Source organism: Coregonus lavaretus (assembly GCF_964263955.1).
Source record: "Coregonus lavaretus genome assembly, chromosome: 32".
NCBI classification, from domain to species: Eukaryota; Metazoa; Chordata; class Actinopteri; order Salmoniformes; family Salmonidae; genus Coregonus; species Coregonus lavaretus.
The window spans coordinates 13282405-13300951 of record NC_140019.1 but is presented as its reverse complement, the minus strand read 5'-3'; the positions used below and the strand labels follow the sequence as shown (position 1 = coordinate 13300951).

At 48.8% G+C, this 18547-nt stretch overlaps 1 protein-coding gene across 2 annotated transcripts; it reads right to left on the bottom strand.

Moving 5' to 3' along the window:
• Positions 1-15582: 15582 nt before the first annotated feature.
• cd40lg (CD40 ligand) lies at positions 15583-18208 on the bottom strand. Of its 2 annotated transcripts, XM_084150242.1 has the most exons (6): positions 18180-18208; positions 17672-17870; positions 16781-16915; positions 16639-16660; positions 16414-16497; positions 15877-16289 (listed from the first exon to the last, which is right to left on the bottom strand). In XM_084150242.1, exons 2-6 carry the CDS (start codon positions 17852-17854, stop codon positions 15922-15924), a joined length of 792 nt encoding a protein of 263 aa, XP_084006368.1. In that variant the 5' UTR covers positions 17855-17870; positions 18180-18208; the 3' UTR covers positions 15877-15921. The 2 variants fall into 2 exon arrangements, with proteins under 2 accessions (XP_084006367.1, XP_084006368.1); XM_084150241.1 differs by lacking the exon at positions 18180-18208 and having other exon boundaries at positions 15583-16289; positions 17672-17914.
• Positions 18209-18547: the final 339 nt, after the last annotated feature.

Below are 18547 nucleotides of genomic sequence, written 5' to 3'. Positions count from 1 at the left end.
TGTCAGCTCAGTTCTGCATCTTTTGTCACCTGTACAAATGTCCTTCAGTATCATTTGTTCATGTTTTATTGCTAAGATGATGATGATGATTATTATTACATCAATATTTTTATTGAATCGTTTTCATACAGTGTCTTAGTGTTTAATGCCTGATAGCCTAAGTGAGCACTTGGATGGATATAGGCTATCCCATCCTGCTCATCAAGACTTGTCAGACTGCTCCACGTGTATTGTTTAAAAATGTTATTCTATGCAAAATTATAACTGTTGCAAGTATTGTAAGGCTTTTTTTTGTAGCTGCTGCATACTTTCATGTTATGCTTTCAGTATGCTCATTCTTTTAATAAAAATGTAACTCAAACCGTAGTTTTATTCATTAACTTATTCATCAGTATTTATTCATGCTGTGAAAGTCCATTGGTAAGCCTTGTATTAAGCCTGCCTATTCCACTACAGCAGGGATCATCAACTGGCGGCCCACTGGACAAATTCGGCCTGTGGCTGATTTTATTTGAACCCCTAAAGTTTGCTTATACCTAAACAAAGATATATACAGAACCAGTCAAAAGTTTGTACACACCAACTCATTCCAGGGTTTTTCTTTATTTGTACTATTTTCTACGTTGTAGAATAATAGTGAAGACATCAAAATTATGAAATAACACATACGGAATCATGTAGTAACCAAAAAAGTGTTAAACAAATCAAAATATATTTTAGATTTGAGATTCTTCAAATAGCCACCCTTTGCCTTGATGACAGTTATGCACACTCTTGGCATTCTCTCACATTTACATAAGTATTCAGGCCCTTTACTCAGTACTTTGTTGAAGCACCTTTGGCAGTGATTACAGCCTTGAGTATGACGCTACAAGCTTGGCACACCTGTATTTGGGGAGTTTCCCCCATTATTCCCTGTAGATCCTCTCAAGCGCTGTTAGGTTGGAAGGGGAGCGTCGCTGCACATAAAACCTGATCGAACATCTCTGGATAAAGTCCAGGCTCTGGCTGGGCCACTCAAGGACATTCAGAGACCTGTTCCGAAGCCACTCCTGCGTTGTCTTGGCTGTGTGCTTAGAGTCGTTGTCCGGTTGGAAGGTGAACCTTCGCCACAGTCTGAGGTCCTGAGCACTCTGGAGCAGGTTTTCATTAAGAATCTCCATTCATCTTTCCCTCGATCCTGACTAGTCTCCCAGTCCCTGCCGCTGAAAAACATCCCCACAGCATGATGCTGCCACCACCATGCGTCACTTTTGGGATGGTATTGGTCAGGTGATGAGTGGTGGCTGGTTTCCTCCAGACGTGACGTTTGGCGTTCAGGCCAAAGAGTTCAATCTTGGTTTCATCAGACCAGATAATCTTGTTTCTCCTGGTCTGAGAGTCCTTTAGGTGCCTTTTGGAAAACTCCAAGTGGGCTGTCATGTGCCTTTTACTGAGGAGTGGCTTCCGTCTGGCCACTCTACCATAAAGGCCTGATTGGTGGAGTGCTGCAGAGATGGTTGTCCTTCTGGAAGGTTCTCTCATCTCCACAGAGGAACTCTGGAGCTCTGTCAGAGTGACCATCGGGATCTTGGTCACCTCCCTGACCAAGGCCATTCTCCCCCGATTGCTCAGTTTGGCCGGCGGCCAGCTCTAGGAAGAGTCTTGGTGGTTCCAAACCTCTTCCATTTAAGAATGATGGAGGTCACTGTGTTCTTGGGGACATTCAATGCTGCAGACATTTTTTGGTACCCTTCCCCAGATATGTACCTCGACACAATCCTCTCTCGGAGCTCTACGGACAATTCCTTCGACCTCATGGCTTGGTTTTTGCTCTGACATGCACTGTCAACTGTGGGACCTTTTATATAGACAGGTGTGTGCCTTTCCAAATCATGTCAAATCAATTGAATTTACCACAGGTGGACTCCAATCAATTTGTAGAAACATCAAGGATGATCAATAGAAACAGGATGCACCTGAGCTCAATTTCGAGTATCATAGCAAAGGGTCTGAATACTTATGTAAATGAGGTATTTCTGTTTTCTATTTTCCATACATTTGCAAAAATGTATTAAAACCTGTTTTCACTTTGTCATTATTGTGTGTTTTTTTACATAAAATAATGTAAAATCAACAGGAATTAATGTAGCGGGTGATTTGGACGGAGTCAGGCGCAGGAGGTGTAAATCACAGAATAATGGTTTATTCGGCCAATACAGCGGATCGCAGCAATGCGTAAAACAACTACAGTGTGACTTAACGGCGCACTGGGGAAAACAAAACACATAGGTGAATATCCCGGCGATAAAGTACATAATGCTCCACCGAGCTATCGACACCTCCACATGGAAACAATCACACACAAAGACATTGGGGGCAGTGGCTAGAAGCTGGTGACGACGAACGCCGAAGCCTGCCCGAACAAGGAGAGGAGGCAGCTTCGGAGGAAGTCATGATAGTACCCCCCCCCCCCTCAACGCGCTAGCAGCGCGCCGACACCGGCCTCGGGGACGGCCAGGAGGACGCAGGAGCAGGGCGATCCGGATGGCGACGGTGGAAATCCCGCAACAGGTAGGGACCTCTCACACCTCAGACTACTGGAGCAGGAGGGAGCAGCAACCTATACGTAACCTCGTTAACTCTCCTCAGGACTTTGAATGGCCCCACAAACCGCGGGCTCAGCTTCCTGCAGGGTAGGCGGAGGGGCAGGTTCCGGGTTGAGAGCCAGACCGGATCACCCGGTACAAAGACTAGGGCCTCACTGCGGTGGTCAGCGTTGGCTTTCTGGTGACGCACAGCGCGCTGGAGGTGGACGTGAGCAGCGTTCCACATCTCCTCCGCGCACCGAAACCAGTCGTCCACCGCAGGAGCTTCGGTCTGGCTCTGATGCCACGTTGCCTGGACCGGCTGATACTCTAAAACACATTGAAATGGTGACAGGTTAGTGGAGGAGTGGCGGAGAGAGTTCTGGGCATATTCAGCCCATGGCAAGAACACCGACCACTCCCCCGGCCGGTCCTGGTAGTAGGACCGCAGGAACCTACCCACATCCTGATTCACCCGTTCCACCTGCCCATTTGATTCGGGGTGAAACCCAGAGGTCAGGCTGACCGAGACCCTCAGACGTTCCATGAATGCCTTCCAGACCCTGGACGTAAACTGGGGACCCCGGTCAGGCACCCCGTAGTGCCGGAAGACGTGAGTAAACAGGGCTTCCGCAGTTTGCAGGGCCGTGGGGAGAACAGGCAGAGGAAGGAGGCGGCAGGCTTTAGAGAAGCGGTCCACAATGACCAGGATGGTGGTGTTACCCTGAGAGAGGGGAAGATCAGTTAGGAAATCAATGGATAAGTGGGACCATGGCCGTTGTGGAACTGGTAAGTGTTGTAACTTACCCGCTGGAAGGTGCCTAACTCTGGGCGCACACTGAGCAGGAGGAGACATACACCCTCACGTCCTTAGCCAAGGTAGGCCACCAGTACTTCCCGGTCAGGCAGCGCACTGTATGGCCGATGCCTGGGTGACCAGAGGAGGGGGACGTGTGTGCCCAATAGATAAGACGATCACGGACACTAGACGGCACGTATCGAAGCCCAGCGGGACACTGAGGTGGAGATGGCTCAGTGCGTAACGCCCGCTCTATGTCCGCGTCCACCGCCCACACCACCGGCCCCACAATGCAGGAGGCTGGGAGTATGGGGGTGTTGTCAATGGGCCTCTCCTCTGTGTCGTACAGCCATGACAATGCGTCTGCCTTCACGTTCTTCGTGCCTGGTATATAGGATAGCGTGAAATCAAACAGGGTGAACAACAAGGCCCACCTGGCCTGGCGAGGGTTCAGCCTCCTCGTTGCCTGGATGTATTCCAGGTTACGGTGGTCAGTCCAGACGAGGAAAGGGTGTTTCGCTCCTCGAGCCAGTGCCTCCACGCTGTCAGGGCTCTGACAACAGCCAACTGCTCCTGATCCCCAACGTCATAGTTCTGCTCCGCCGGGCTGAGTTTCTTAGAGAAGAAGGCACAGGGGCGGAGCTTGGGTGGCGTCCCGAGCGTTGGGATAGGACAGCGCCTACCGCTACCTCAGACACGTCCACCTCCACTACAAACAGTAATGATGGATCGGGATGGGCCAGTACCGGGGCTGAGGTGAACAGAGCCCTCAGGTTACTGAAAGCCCTATCAGCCTCAGCAGACCAGCGGAGCCGGGACGGCCCACCCTTCAACAGAGAGGTGATGGGGGCTGCGTCCTTGTCAAAGCCCCGGATGAACTTCCGATAGTAATTGGCAAAGCCAATGAAGCGCTGCACCTCCTTTACCGTGGTTGGAGTCGGCCAATTACGCACAGCTGAAATGTGGTCTCCCTCCATTTCCACACCTGAGGTAGTGATGTGGTATCCGATGAAGGAGACGGATTGTTGGAGGAACAGGTCATGCTCCAACAGTCAGCCAAGCACTCTGCGAACCAGGGACACATGCTCGGCGCGCGTAGCGGATTACACCAGGATGTCATCGATGTAGACCACCACACCGCGACCAAGCATGTCCCAAAACACCTCGTTCACAAAGGACGGGAAGACTGATGGAGCATTCATCAACCCGTACGGCATCACCAGGTATTCATAATGCCCCGTGGTTGTGCTAAATGCTGTCTAACGTTCGTCCCCTTCCCGGACACGCACCAGGTTGTACGCACTCCTGAGATCTAATTTCCTGAAGAAGCGCCCGTCTTTCTTCTTCACGAAAAAGAAACTTGAGGAGGCGGGTGAAGTGGAGGGACGTATGAACCACTGATGCAGAGACTCGGAGACGTATGTCTCCATAGCCTCTGTTTCAGCCTGCGACAGGGGATATACAATGAGGGAAAAAGTATTTGATCCCCTGCTGATTTTGTACGTTTGCCCACTGACAAAGAAATGATCAGACTATAATTTTAATGGTAGGTTTATTTGAATAGTGAGAGACAGAATAACAACAAAAAAATCCAGAATAACGCATGTCAAAAATGTTATAAATTGATTTACATTTTAATGAGAGAAATAAGAAAGATTTCTGGTTCCCAGGTGTCTTTTATACAGGTATCGAGCTGAGATTAGGAGCACACTCTTAAAGGGAGTGCTCCTAATCTCATCTTGTTACCTGTATAAAAGACACCTGTCCACAGAAGCAATCAATCAATCAGATTCCAAACTCTCCACCATGGCCAAGACCAAAGAGCTCTCCAAGGATGTCAGGGACAAGATTGTAGACCTACACAAGGCTGGAATGGGCTACAAGACCATCGCCAAGCAGCTTGGTGATAAGGTGACAACAGTTGGTGCGATTATTCTCAAATGGAAGAAACACAAAAGAACTGTCAATCTCCCTCGGCCTGGGGCTCCATGCAAGATCTCACCTCGTGGAGTTGCAATGATCATGAGAACGGTGAGGAATCAGCCCAGAACTACACGGGAGGATCTTGTCAATGATCTCAAGGCAGCTGGGACCATAGTCAACAAGAAAACAATTGGTAACACACTACGCCGTGAAGGACTGAAATCCTGCAGCGCCCGCAAGGTCCCCCTGCTCAAGAAAGCACATATACATGCCCGTCTGAAGTTTGCCAAGGAACATCTGAATGATTCAGAGGAGAACTGGGTGAAAGTGTTGTGGTCAGATGAGACCAAAATGGAGCTCTTTGGCATCAACTCAACTCGCCGTGTTTGGAGGAGGAGGAATGCTGCCTATGACCCCAAGAACACCATCCCCAGCGTCAAACATGGAGGTGGAAACATTATGCTTTGGGGGTGTTTTTCTGCTAAGGGGACAGGACAACTTCACCGCATCAAAGGGACGATGGACGGGGCCATGTACCGTCAAATCTTGGGTGAGAACCTCCTTCCCTCAGCCAGGGCATTGAAAATGGGTCGTGAATGGGTATTCCAGCATGACAATGACCCAAAACACACGGCCAAGGCAACAAAGGAGTGGCTCAAGAAGAAGCACATTAATGCCCTGGACTGGCCTAGCCAGTCTCCAGACCTTAATCCCATAGAAAATCTGTGGAGGGAGCTGAAGGTTAGAGTTGCCAAACGTCAGCCTCGAAACCTTAATGACTTGGAGAAGATAAGTACTAAGTCATGTTTTGCAGAGGGGTCAAATACTTATTTCCCTCATTAAAATGCAAATCAATTTATAACATTTTTGACATGCGTTTTTCTGAATTTTTGTTGTTGTTATTCTGTCTCTCACTGTTTAAATAAACCTACTGTCACGACTGTCAGTGAGATGCGGTTGAAGAAGTCAGGCGCAGGACACGGAACTCTCGGAAACGTACTTTAATCCGATACTGAAAGGAGGAACACAGAATAACTCCATGCAGGGAGGAAATAACCCGCTCACAAACGACATACGTGAAGGGAAACAATCACACACAAGATCCCGATGAGAGACAGGGGTAATTATAGGGCAACAATCAAACATAATGTGGAACAGGTGTAAACAATACAGACAAAACTAGACAGACACCGATAACATCGAACGGCAGCAGCTAGTACTCCGGGGACGACGAACGCCGAAGCCTGCCCGAGCAAGGAGGAGGAGCAGCCTCGGCAGAATCCGTGACAATAGCCCCCCCCCCATTGATGCGCGGCTCCAACCGTGCGCCGACCCCGACCTCGGGGACGGTCAGGAGGACGCGGAGCAGGGCGAGTCGGATGACTCCGGTGGAACTCTGACAACAGGGAGGGATCTAGGATGTCCCTCCTAGGGACCCAGCACCGTTCCTCCGGACCGTACCCCTCCCACTCCACGAGATACTGCAGACCCCCCATCCGACGCCTCGAATCCAAGATGGAACGGACTGAGTACGCCGGAGCCCCTTCGATGTCTAGTGGGGGCGGAGGGGCCTCTCGTACCTCATTCTCCTGGAGTGGACCAGCTACCAACGGCCTGAGGAGAGACACATGGAACGAGGGGTTAATGCGATAATTAATAGGCAGTTTTAACCTATAACATACCTCGTTCAATCTCCTCAGGACTTTAAATGGCCCCACAAACCGCCGACCCAGCTTCCGGCAGGGCAGGTGAAGGGGCAGGTTTCTGGTCGAGAGCCAGACCCGATATCCAGGTGCATAAACCGGACCCTCACTGCGGTGGCGATCGGCGCTCGCCTTTTGCCGTCTGATGGCCCACTGCAGATGGACATGCGCAGCGTTCCATGTCTCCTCCGAGCGCCGGAACCATTCATCCACCGCAGGAGCCTCGATCTGGCTCTGATGCCAGGGTGCCAGAACCGGCTGATAACCCAACACACACTGGAAAGGCGTAAGATTAGTGGAGGAGTGGCGGAGTGAGTTTTGGGCTATCTCTGCCCAGGGAATATACCCTGACCACTCCTCCTGCCGGTCCTGGCAATAGGACCTCAGAAACCTACCCACATCTTGGTTTACTCTCTCCACCTGCCCATTACTCTCAGGGTGAAAACCCGAGGTAAGGCTGATCGAGACCCCCAAACGTTCCATAAACGCCCTCCACACTCTAGAGGTGATCTGGGGACCCCGATCAGACACTATATCCTCAGGCACCCGTAGTGCCGGAAAACGTGAGTAAACAGGGCTTCGGCCGTTTGTAGGGCTGTAGGAAGACCTGGCATAGGGATGAGACGGCAGGCCTTAGAAAACCGATCCACAACAGCCAAGATCGTGGTATTCTCCTGGGAGGGGGGAAGGTCCGTGACAAAATCCACCGACAGGTGAGACCACGGCCGTTGTGGAACGGGTAGAGGTTGTAACTTCCCTCTGGGCAGGTATCTAGGCACCTTACACTGGGCGCACACCGAGCAGGAAGAAACGTAAACCCTCACGTCCCTGGCTAAGGTGGGCCACCAGTACTTCCCGCTAAGACAGTGCACCGTCCGACCAATACCAGGATGACCAGAGGAGGGTGACATGTGAGGCCAATAAATCAGTCGGTCACGGACCTAGAGCGGCACGTACCTCCGTCCCTCTGGACACTCTGGGGGAGTAGGGTCGGTACGTAACGCCCGCTCGATTTCCGTGTCGACCTCCCACACCACCGGTGCCACTAGACAAGACTCCGGTAGTATGGGAGTGGGCTCAATGGACCTCTCCTCTGTGTCATATCGTCGGGACAGGGCGTCTGCCTTAACGTTCTGTGACCCTGGGATATAAGTGATCTTAAATACAAACCGGGCAAGAAACATGGCCCACCTAGCCTGACGAGAGTTCAGTCTCTTCGCTGCCCGGATGTACTCCAGGTTACGATGGTCAGTCAGAATGAGAAAAGGGTGGTTAGCCCCCTCAAGCCAATGTCTCCACACCTTCAGGGCGTGGACCACCGCTAGCAGCTCCCTGTCCCCCACGACATAATTGCGTTCCATCGGACTGAGCTTCTTGGAATAGAAAGCACAGGGGCGGAGTTTAGGAGGCGTGCCCGAGCGCTGAGACAGTATAGCACCGATCCCCGCCTCGGACGCATCCACCTCAACTTGGAACGCCAAAGAGGGATCCGGATGTGCCAGCACCGGAGCCGAGGTGAACAGGTCCTTGAAATGACTAAACGCCCTGTCCGCCTCAGCCGACCACTGCAAACGCACCGGGCCCCCCTTTAGCAGGGAGGTAATGGGAGCTGCTACCTGTCCAAAACCCCGGATAAACCTCCGGTAGTAATTGGCAAAACCCAAAAAACGCTGCATCTCCTTTACCGTAGTGGGAGTCTGCCAATTACGCAAGGCTGAAACACGGTCAATCTCCATCTCCACCCCTGACGCAGACAACCGGTGTCCCAGGAAGGAGATGGACTCCTGGAAAAACAGACATTTCTCTGCCTTCACATACAGATCATGCTCCAACAGTCTACCCAGCATCCGACGTACCAGGGACACATGCTCGGTACGTGTAGCGGAGTATATCAGAATGTCATCAATATACACCACTACCCCCTGTCCATGCAAATCCCGGAAAATCTTGTCCACAAATGATTGGAAGACTGAAGGAGCATTCATTAGACCGTATGGCATGAGGTACTCATAGTGACCCGAGGTGGTACTGAATGCTGTCTTTCACTCATCTCCTTCCCGAATGCGCACCAGGTTGTAAGCGCTCCTGAGATCCAATTTTGTGAAGAAGCGCGCCCTGTGTAATGACTCCGTCATATTAGCAATCAGAGGGAGAGGATAGCTGCATTTAATAGTGATCTGATTGAGACCACGGTAATCAATACACGGGCGTAAACCCCCCTCCTTCTTCTTCACAAAAAAGAAACTCGAGGACGCAGGGGAAGTGGACGGCCGTATGTATCCCTGTCTCAAGGATTCGGTGACGTATGTCTCCATAGCAGCCGTCTCCTCCTGAGACAGAGGATACACATGGCTACGAGGGAGCGCAGCGCCAACCTGGAGGTCTATCGCACAATCCCCCTGTCGATGAGGTGGTAATTGAGTCGCCTTCTTCTTACAGAAGGCGCGTGCCAAATCGGCATACTCAGGAGGAATGTGCATTGTGGGCATTTGGTTCGGACTTTCCACCGTCATTGCCCCTACGGAAACACCTACACACCGCCCCACACACTGATCAGAACATCCCTTGAGAGCCCTCTGTTTCCATGAAATGCTGGGGTCATGAGATGTTAACCAGGAAAGCCCCAACACCACAGGAAACGCAGGAGAGTCAATTAAATACAACTGTATAGTCTCCTCGTGACCCTTCTGCGTTTTCATCTTCAGTGGCGCTGTGACCTCCCTAATCAATCCCGACCCCAAAGGCCGACTATCTAGGGCATGGATAGGGAAGGGCACATCGACTGGTAATAAAGGGATTCCTAACTTATATGAGAAATGGCGATCAATAAAATTCCCAGCTGCGCCTGAATCGACTAGCTCCTTATGCTGGGAGTAAGAAGAAACCTCTGGAAACACAACTTGAATACACATATGAACAACAGAGAGCTCTGGGTGAGTTGGGGCCTTACTCACCTGGAATGACTCATCAGTGCATTGCCTGCTGCCTCGAATCCGAGGAGACCCTCCCCAGCACCGAACCGCCGTTTGTCCTCGGCGGCCACAGTTGGTGCAGGGGACAGCCTCTCTCCTGGCCTCCCTACTACCAGCACCCCCGAGCTCCATAGGGCTCGGCTCGGAAGTGCTGGGGGATGGAATGGATGGCCCCAGCTCCAGACGTCCGCGGGTAGCCAACAGGGTATCCAGGCGAATCGACATGTCCACCAGCTGATCGAAGCTTAGGTTGGTGTCCCTGCAGGCCAACTCTCGACGAACGTCCTCTCTTAAGCTACACCTGTAGTGGTCGATGAGGGCCCTCTCATTCCATCCCGAATTGGCAGCCAGAGTCCGGAAGTCCAGTGCGAATTCCTGCGCGCTCCTCCTCCCCTGTCTGAGGTGGAACAGACACTCACCCGTCGCCTTCCCCTCCGGGGGATGATCGAACACCGCCCTGAAGCGGCGGGTGAACTCTGCATAGTTCACAGTAGCGGCGTCTATTCCTCCCCACTCTGCGTTGGCCCACTCCAGTGCCTTGCCGGACAGACAGGATTTGAGGGCGGACACGCTCTCATATCCCAAGGGTGCCGGGTGAATGGTTGCCAGGTAAAGTTCCACCTGGAGCAGGAAACCCTGACACCCGGCTGTGGTGCCATCATAAGCCCTCGGGAGCGAGAGCCAAATCCCACTGGACTCCTGATGTGAGACGATAGGAGTGGCCGATGGTGATGGTATCGTTGGAGGAGGTGTGGGCAAACCTCCTCTCTCCCATCGTCCCAAGGTGTTCATCACCCTTTCCATGGCGGCACCAAGATCTTGAAGCATCGCTGCCTGTTGTAGGACGTGCTCCTCGAGTGATCCGGTCGGTGCCGTCGCTCCTGCTGACTCCATGTTGTGAATCCGTGACATCTACCATTAAAATTATAGACTGATCATTTCTTTGTCAGTGGGCAAACGTACAAAATCAGCAGTGGATCAAATACTTTTCTCCCTCACTGTACATGACTCCTGGGAGGTTTATTGCACAATCCCCCGCCCGATGTGGTGGTAATTTGGTCGCCTGCGTTTTGGAAAAAGCGTGCGCCAAATCGAGGTATTCGGGGGGAATGCACACCTTGGAGGTAGTGTCTGTTCTTTCCACCCTCGTCGCACCAATGGTAACAGCTAGACACCTACCCTGACACTCTCGCGACCACCCCGTTAGAACCCTCTGCGGCCATGAAAAGGTGGGGTTGTGTAGTGCTAGCCAGGGAAGGCCCAACACAACAGGGAAATCAGGGGACTCAATAATATGAAAGGTGATTTGCTCACTATGGGTCTCCTGCGTAATCATAGTGACTGGTGCTGTAACCTCCCTAACAAAACCTGACTCTAATGGTCGACTGTCAAGTGCTTTGATGGGCAATGGAATGGACAGGGGAACCAATGTAATACGTAGACTAAGAGCTAAAGACCTTACCATAAAGTTCCCAGCTGCGCCTGAATATACCAGTGCCTTACACTGGGGAACTACCGTGTAATCAGGGAAGTTGATGTGGATGGTGAAATGCGCAGCAGAGGGCTCTGAACGAGTGTGGGTTTGCACTACCTGAGGTAATTCGAGAGTGCCCTGGCTGCCTACCGCCTCCAGAACCAGAAGAACTCTGACGACATCATGCAGCAGAATGTCCTCTCTTGCCACAAGAGTGACACTGGATCTGTCGTCCTCCGTTCTCCCGGAACGCTGCACCACCCAGCTCCATCGGAACGTGATACGGGTTGAAGGGGGGTGAAACGGGCAGGCCGCTTCCAGGACGTTCTCTCAAAGCCAGCAGGTTGTCCAACCGGACGGCCATGTCCACCAGTTGGTTGAAGGTCAACGTGGTATCCCGGCAGGCTAGCTCCCTTCGGATGTCCTCACGCAGGCTGCATCGGAAGTGGTCGATGATGGCCCGTTCGTTCCACCCGGACCCAGCCGCTAGAGTTCTAAACTCCAGGGCAAAGTCTTTCGCGGTCCTCGTCCCCTGCCTCAGATGGACCAGACATTCGCCCGCCTCTCTTCCTTCGGGGGGATGATCGAAGACTGACCGGAAGAGGCGAGCAAACTCTTCGTAGTTGTCCAACACGTCTCCTCCTTCACTCCAGACCACGTTGGCCCACTCCAGGGCTTTCCCCAAGAGGCAGGAGATGAGGGCGGACACCTTCTCCCGATCCGATAGAGCAGGGCTGATGGTGGTGAAATAGAGGTCCAGCTGCGGGAGGAAACCCTGGCAACAGGCCGCTGTCCCGTCGTATTCCCTCGGTCGAGACAGGTGAATACCTCTGGGTGCTGGGGTGTGGGTGGCTGGATCCGGTCGCTCAGCTGGTTCCGCAGGGTTGGGTCCTCTCCTGGTCGGGTCCTCAGCCTGGAGAACCCGATCCATCGCTTCGCCCAAGCTGGCTAACATGTTGGAATGCTGCGGGACCCGCTCAACGACTCCATGTTGTTGGGTGTGTGATTCTGTAGCGGGTGATTTGGACGGAGTCAGGCGCAGGAGGTGTAAATCACAGAATAATGGTTTATTCGGCCAATACAGCGGATCGCAGCAATGCGTAAAACAACTACAGTGCGACTTAATGGCGCACTGGGGAAAACAAAACACCTGGGTGAATATCCCGCCGATAAAGTACATACAGTGCTTGCAAAAGTATTCATCCCACTTGCCGTTTTTCCTATTTTGTTGCATTACAACCTGTAATTTAAATTGATTTTTATTTGGATTTCATGTAATGGACATACACAAAATTGTCAAAATTGGTGAAGTGAAATGAAAAAAATTACTTGTTTCTAAAAATTATACAAAATAAATAACAGAAAAGTGGTGCGTGCATATGTATTCACCCTCTTTGCTATGATCCCCCTAAATAAGATCTGGTGCAACGAATTACCTTCAGAAGTCACATAATTAGTTAAATGAAGTCTACCTGTGTGCAATCTAAGTGTCACATGATCTGTCACATGATCTCAGTACATATACACTGTTCTGAAAGGCCCCAGAGTCTGCAACACCACTAAGCAAGGGGCACCACCAAGTTGTGGAGAAGTCCAGATCAGGGTTGGGTTATAAAAAAATATCAGAAACGTTCAACATCCCACGGAGCACCATTAAATCCATTATTAAAAAATGGAAAGAATATTACATTTACATTTACGTCATTTAGCAGATGCTCTTATCCAGAGCGACTTACAAATTGGCACCACACCAAACCTGCCAAGAGACGGTCTTCCACCAAAACTCAAGGACCAGGCAAGGAGGGCATTAATCAGAGAGGCAACAAAGAGACCAAAGATAACCCTGAAGGAGCTGCAAAGCTCCACAGCGGAGATTGGAGTATCTGTCCATAGGACCACTTTAAGCCGTACACTCCACAGAGCTGGCCAGAAGAGTGGCCAGAAATAAAGCAATTGCTTAAAGAAAAAAATTAGCAAACACGTTTGGTGTTCGCCAAAAGGCATGTGGGAGACTCCCCAAACATATGGAAGAAGGTACTCTGGTCAGATGAGACTAAAATTTGGCTTTTTGGCCATCAAGGAAAACGCTATGTCTGGCGCAAACCCAACACCTCTCATCACCCCGAGAACACCATCCCTACAGTGAAGCATGGTGGTGGCAGCATCATGCTGTGGGGATGTTTTTCATAAGCAGGGACTGGGTAACTGGTCAGAATTGAAGGAATGATGGATGGCGCTAAATACAGGGAAATTATTGAGGAAACCTGTTTCAGTCTTCCAAAGATTTGAGACTGGGACGGAGGTTCACCTTCCAGCAGGACAATGACCCTAAGCATACTGCTAAAGCAACACTAGTGGTTTAAGGGGAAACATTTAAATGTATTGGAATGGCCTAGTCAAAGCCCAGACCTCAATCCAATTGAGAATATGTGGTATGACTTAAAGATTGCTGTACACCAGTGGAACCAATCCAACTTGAAGGAGCTGGAGCAGTTTTGCCTTGAAGAATGGGCAAAAATCCCAGTGGCTAGATGTGCCAAGCTTATAGAGACATATCCCAAGAGACTTGCAGCTGTAATTGCTGCAAAAGGTGGCTCTACAAAGTATTGACTTTTGGGGGGGGGTGAATAGTTATGCATGCTCAAGTTTTCTGTTTTTTTGGTCTTAGTTTCACAATACAAAATATTTTGCATCTTCAAGGTGGTAGGCATGTTGTGTAAATCAAATGATACAAACCCCCCAAAAAATCAGTTTTAATTCCAGGTTGTAAGGCAACAAAATAGGAAAAATGCCAAGAGGGGTGAATACTTTCGCAAGCCACTGTAATGCTCCACCGAGCTATCGACACCTCCACATGGAAACAATCACACACAAAGACTGATGAGGGGATATGAACCAGGTGTGTGTAAAAAAACAAGACATAACAAATGGAATGATGAAAAGAGGAGCGGCAGTGGCTAGAAGTCCGGTGACGACGAACGCCGAAGACTGCCCGAACAAGGAGAGGAGGCAGCTTCGGAGGAAGTCGTGACAATTCACCTCAAAATTATTTTAATTTAATAAATCTATTCAAGCATTTCCACTCATAGGGAGTACCAATGTAATCAATATTTGAAATGATCATGTTTTTGTCAAATAAAATATGTATTTGGGCTTCTTGCGTCAATTTGCAGAGTACAAATGATTTATAAGTCTGTTCCAGACACCTGAACATCTGCTTATGAAAACATTCAGCTCTCCGCTGAATCTAGTTGATGACCCCTGCACTACAGGTAACATAGAATATGCTACAGTGACTAGCGTATATTAATAGAGACCCATGACAGGATGGAATGAGTGAGTAGAGATGACATCCTGTGAATGCCACCTCTCCTCTCTACACCTCTGGCAGGGTGTACTACACATCTGCGCTGTAGACTCACACTTTCCATGCTGTTCAACAACTCACTCGATCTCTGAAGTGGAGTGGTATATATGACGGCAGGGCTGTGTGGAGTTTGAGTTGCCATACCTGGAAAATTACCCTTCGTACTGCGCTTACCTTTTTTTATACACACGATAGTCATTGAATAGAATAGATGTTACTTTACAAAGTAGCTTACAGTCATGTTAAGATCTCATATTGCTGTCAAAGCATCATCATGTTCTGGTCTGGTGAAGAACCTCTTCCACACATGAAATGCACTGATCTATTTCCAGTCTGTGGTTTTCCTGCACAGATCTTGCTGTGTTGCATAGTTCTGGAAGGTCACTGTATTACATTTGATGTGAGGGGATGCAACAGGGCTGCAGAAGATTTGAGTGCAAGGCTGCAACTTGGTTTCATAAGATGTGTGGCTCTGTGGGGCACTGTAATGCCTCCTTATGAAGTGCATGACCTTTGAAACGTCTGTGGTGATGACTCATGCTCTTGATCAGCCTATTTGGTGTTGTTCTAGAGCCAAACAACCAACCTTTAGTTTGATCATTACACTTAGCAACCCACAAAACTGCAGGTAGATGGGGGGCTTGTGAGATTAAAGGTTTCACAGGTTGCATCAGTTCCGACCACCAAGCACTGAGCCGACACTGTATGCGGTAAACCAAGTGGAAACTTAGCACAGAGATATACGGTTATATTTAGTTAAATAATCAAGAACGTTTTCAATAAAAAATAATTTATTAACTATACCGACCATACGTCACAATAAATACACAGTCATTGCCATATTCCTAGAAATTAATATCTAACATTGTAGGGGCTGGGATAGTAGGCTATCCAATCAACAGCAATAAGTTACAGTTACAGGGATTCATGGGTTTCACTGTGGGCTTGGTAAAAAGATTCACATTTTCAAATTGGTGTAGTCCATGTGTAGATCCATTTAGCAGATTTGATTTCAGTCCTGTCCCACTCCAACCACACGCATGGCCTTGATTTAATTAATCGCTCCAAATACAGTCATAATCCATACTGTATGTAATGTCCATTCTGATGACCAGCCTACAGTTTGTACAATCCAAAGGTGGTAGTCCCCTCCTCATAGTTGACTAGGCTGGGGTCCGTCACCCACACACTAAGCTGATCGTCTGGCTCCAGACTGAACACTCCTCCCTGGAAAGCCGTACACACGTCTGTATGATCCTGGTCCCCCAGGCTGCAGTAGGCTGTCATCAGGTCTTTCTCCTCTCCCGTCTCCCCCTTCCTCAGCTTCACTCGGCTGGCCAGAGGGGTTTTGGGGTGCCATTTGGAGAAGGCCACCTGGGAGTAGATGTTGTAGTCTCCAGGCTGCAGCACCTTCAGCCAGCTGGACATGTAGTACTGGACGTTCCTCCGCACTGAGTGGCCTATGTTCCACTCCAGGTACTTTGCTGTTCAAGCAGACAATGTATATTTTTAAGTGCATTTTAAAACCTTATACTGAAACTTATATCTTGAATTGAGGCTACAATTATATGAAAAAAAAGAATGATAGTAATAAGTAACATCTCTTACTTGGGGGCGTACTAGAAACAGGTTGCTTGACTATCATGCGTGCCATGGCTCCATACGAGGGCACACCCCCAGTGAGTTTGGCAGCTGAAACAGAACAGACAAACAGTCAGTCTTCAACCTCTCAGAATTGGAGGTTCTCTGCTGACAGAAGGTGAGCTTGGTAGAGTAGCAAGTAAAGTAAAGAAACGTATACATACGTAGATGCTATAAAATATTTGAACATACCTCTTCCTTCCTCTTGTGAGACCTTGAGAGGAGAGCACAGCATTGCTTAATCATATGTTAATACTGCATGCTTTTTCTACCACAAATTTACTCATGAAACCTCTCAGATATATTAATTTGAGTTTCAGGAACCTCGGCCTACCATTGCCAGGATGTTTTTGTATTTCTCCACAAGCTTCTTGCAGTCCAGCACTGACTGGCTGTCTTTCTCACACTCTTCAAGTCTTCTCAGGACGATCATGTCATCCAGGTACTTGCGTTCAAGGTCCTTGTGATACTGAGTCCAAACGAAACAGAAATAAACGTTAACTCTATGCTATCTAACTTTATCTTAATATTGGTACTGCTTAAGGATGATCCTATTTCAAGTTCACATCAGGACAAACTTATGAAACATGTTACGACTAAGCATTTGTTGTGCATGTGCTGTTTCTAAATGTATCTGTTGAAGGTTTATTCTGATCATGGAAAGTTTCCTGATAGACCCATTTCAATTGTTTTATAACTGAGGTTCAGTATTTCCTGTGCTTGAAGAATAGGCCTAGGTTGTCACTGAAATATTTTTTATGTTGAAAAGATGCTCTTCATTAAACCCCATCGCTCTTTGAAGAGTGCTGCTCCATGAGGTCTTTCTCACGTATAGTTGACGGGTGTCAAAGTAAACAATATCTCACTCTGTAGGAGAGCCCAGGATAGATTTCAGCTATAACATAGGTATTATACATATAACTAAATTAATAAAGTTATATCATTCCCACTTTAAGACTTTACACACATATTCTTGATAATATTTTAAAATGAAACTTTTTAGGAAAATAGACCTACTGTCTTTATAATGTATTATTTTTTCAATAACTACCGTGAAACATGTTATTCTCAAATAGGGTGCATAACAAAAATAGAATTGTGTCCAAGATCTATGATAGTTCTGAACTTGGCACTAAAAACTTTGCCCAACACCGATGAACCTGAAAGTTATACCCACCCTCAGACATAACCGTATCTATATATTTAAAGAGAGGTGAGTCCTTACCTCGTTGTCCGTGTGGTACAGGTAGGCAAATCCCCCCAGTAGCAGCACCATTTGCAGCACTATCATGCCAATGAGGAACCTGAGGAGAGGTTTGCTGTGGCCTGGTCCTGGTGCCGACATGACAGAGCCTAGCCGTGGGGGAATAGGTGGTGGAGGCATGCTGGTCTGGTACGTGTTGATCATGGTGTTGCAGAGGGATCTAGATACAGAGAGAAGAGATCTGAATGCCTTCACACACCATACACATCTGAACAGCTACCGTCGGCTGTCACTAGCTACCGTATTTTTCTGAGGCCACTTCCTGGAAGCGCTCAACTTTAAGATGTGTGTGCGTGTGTGTGTGTGTGTGTGTGTGTGTGTGTGTGTGTGTGTGTGTGTGTCTGAATGCATGTCTATGTGTATGTACAGTGTGTATGGCTTGAAGGCATCAACCCCTCCAAAAATTCTAATTTTACTCTTCACATGCTTCGTAAACAACAGATAGACTAACAGTGAAATGCTTACTTACCAACAATGCAGAGAGAGAAGACAACAACCCCAGACAACCCCGTTTTACATTTAGTGTTGATTCCTTGACCTTTCACCTGTTGGTTTCTCATGTCCAGGTTTCCCCAAGGATTGATTCCAAACAGTTCCCTTCTTGAAGTGGTTGGTGTGTGCTATGATAACAGCATATCAGAAATGCCCATGAAAATCACACAAAGAATTGTTTGAATGTTGCGCAATCAATCAATGCTGAGAAGAGACTGAAGAGAGTCAAAGGTGTCTCACACCAGGCAATTGTTTCTCACACCCTGTGAAGGAAGTGAACACTGTGTCTAACCTCTCTGTTTAGAGATCATCATGATTTACAGTGGACAACATAACAAGCTGAAA

Bases quoted from the DNA above. Each gene is read 5' to 3' on its own strand.
- cd40lg (XM_084150242.1), bottom strand. From the start codon at position 17,854: ATGATCAACACGTACCAGACCAGCATGCCTCCACCACCTATTCCCCCA. The intron at 16,916-17,671 runs GTAAGGACTCAC...GTTTGGACTCAG, and splicing joins TGTACCACACGGACAACGAG to TATCACAAGGACCTTGAACG. The intron at 16,290-16,413 runs GTAAGAGATGTT...CTGCTTGAACAG, and splicing joins TGTTTCTAGTACGCCCCCAA to CAAAGTACCTGGAGTGGAAC.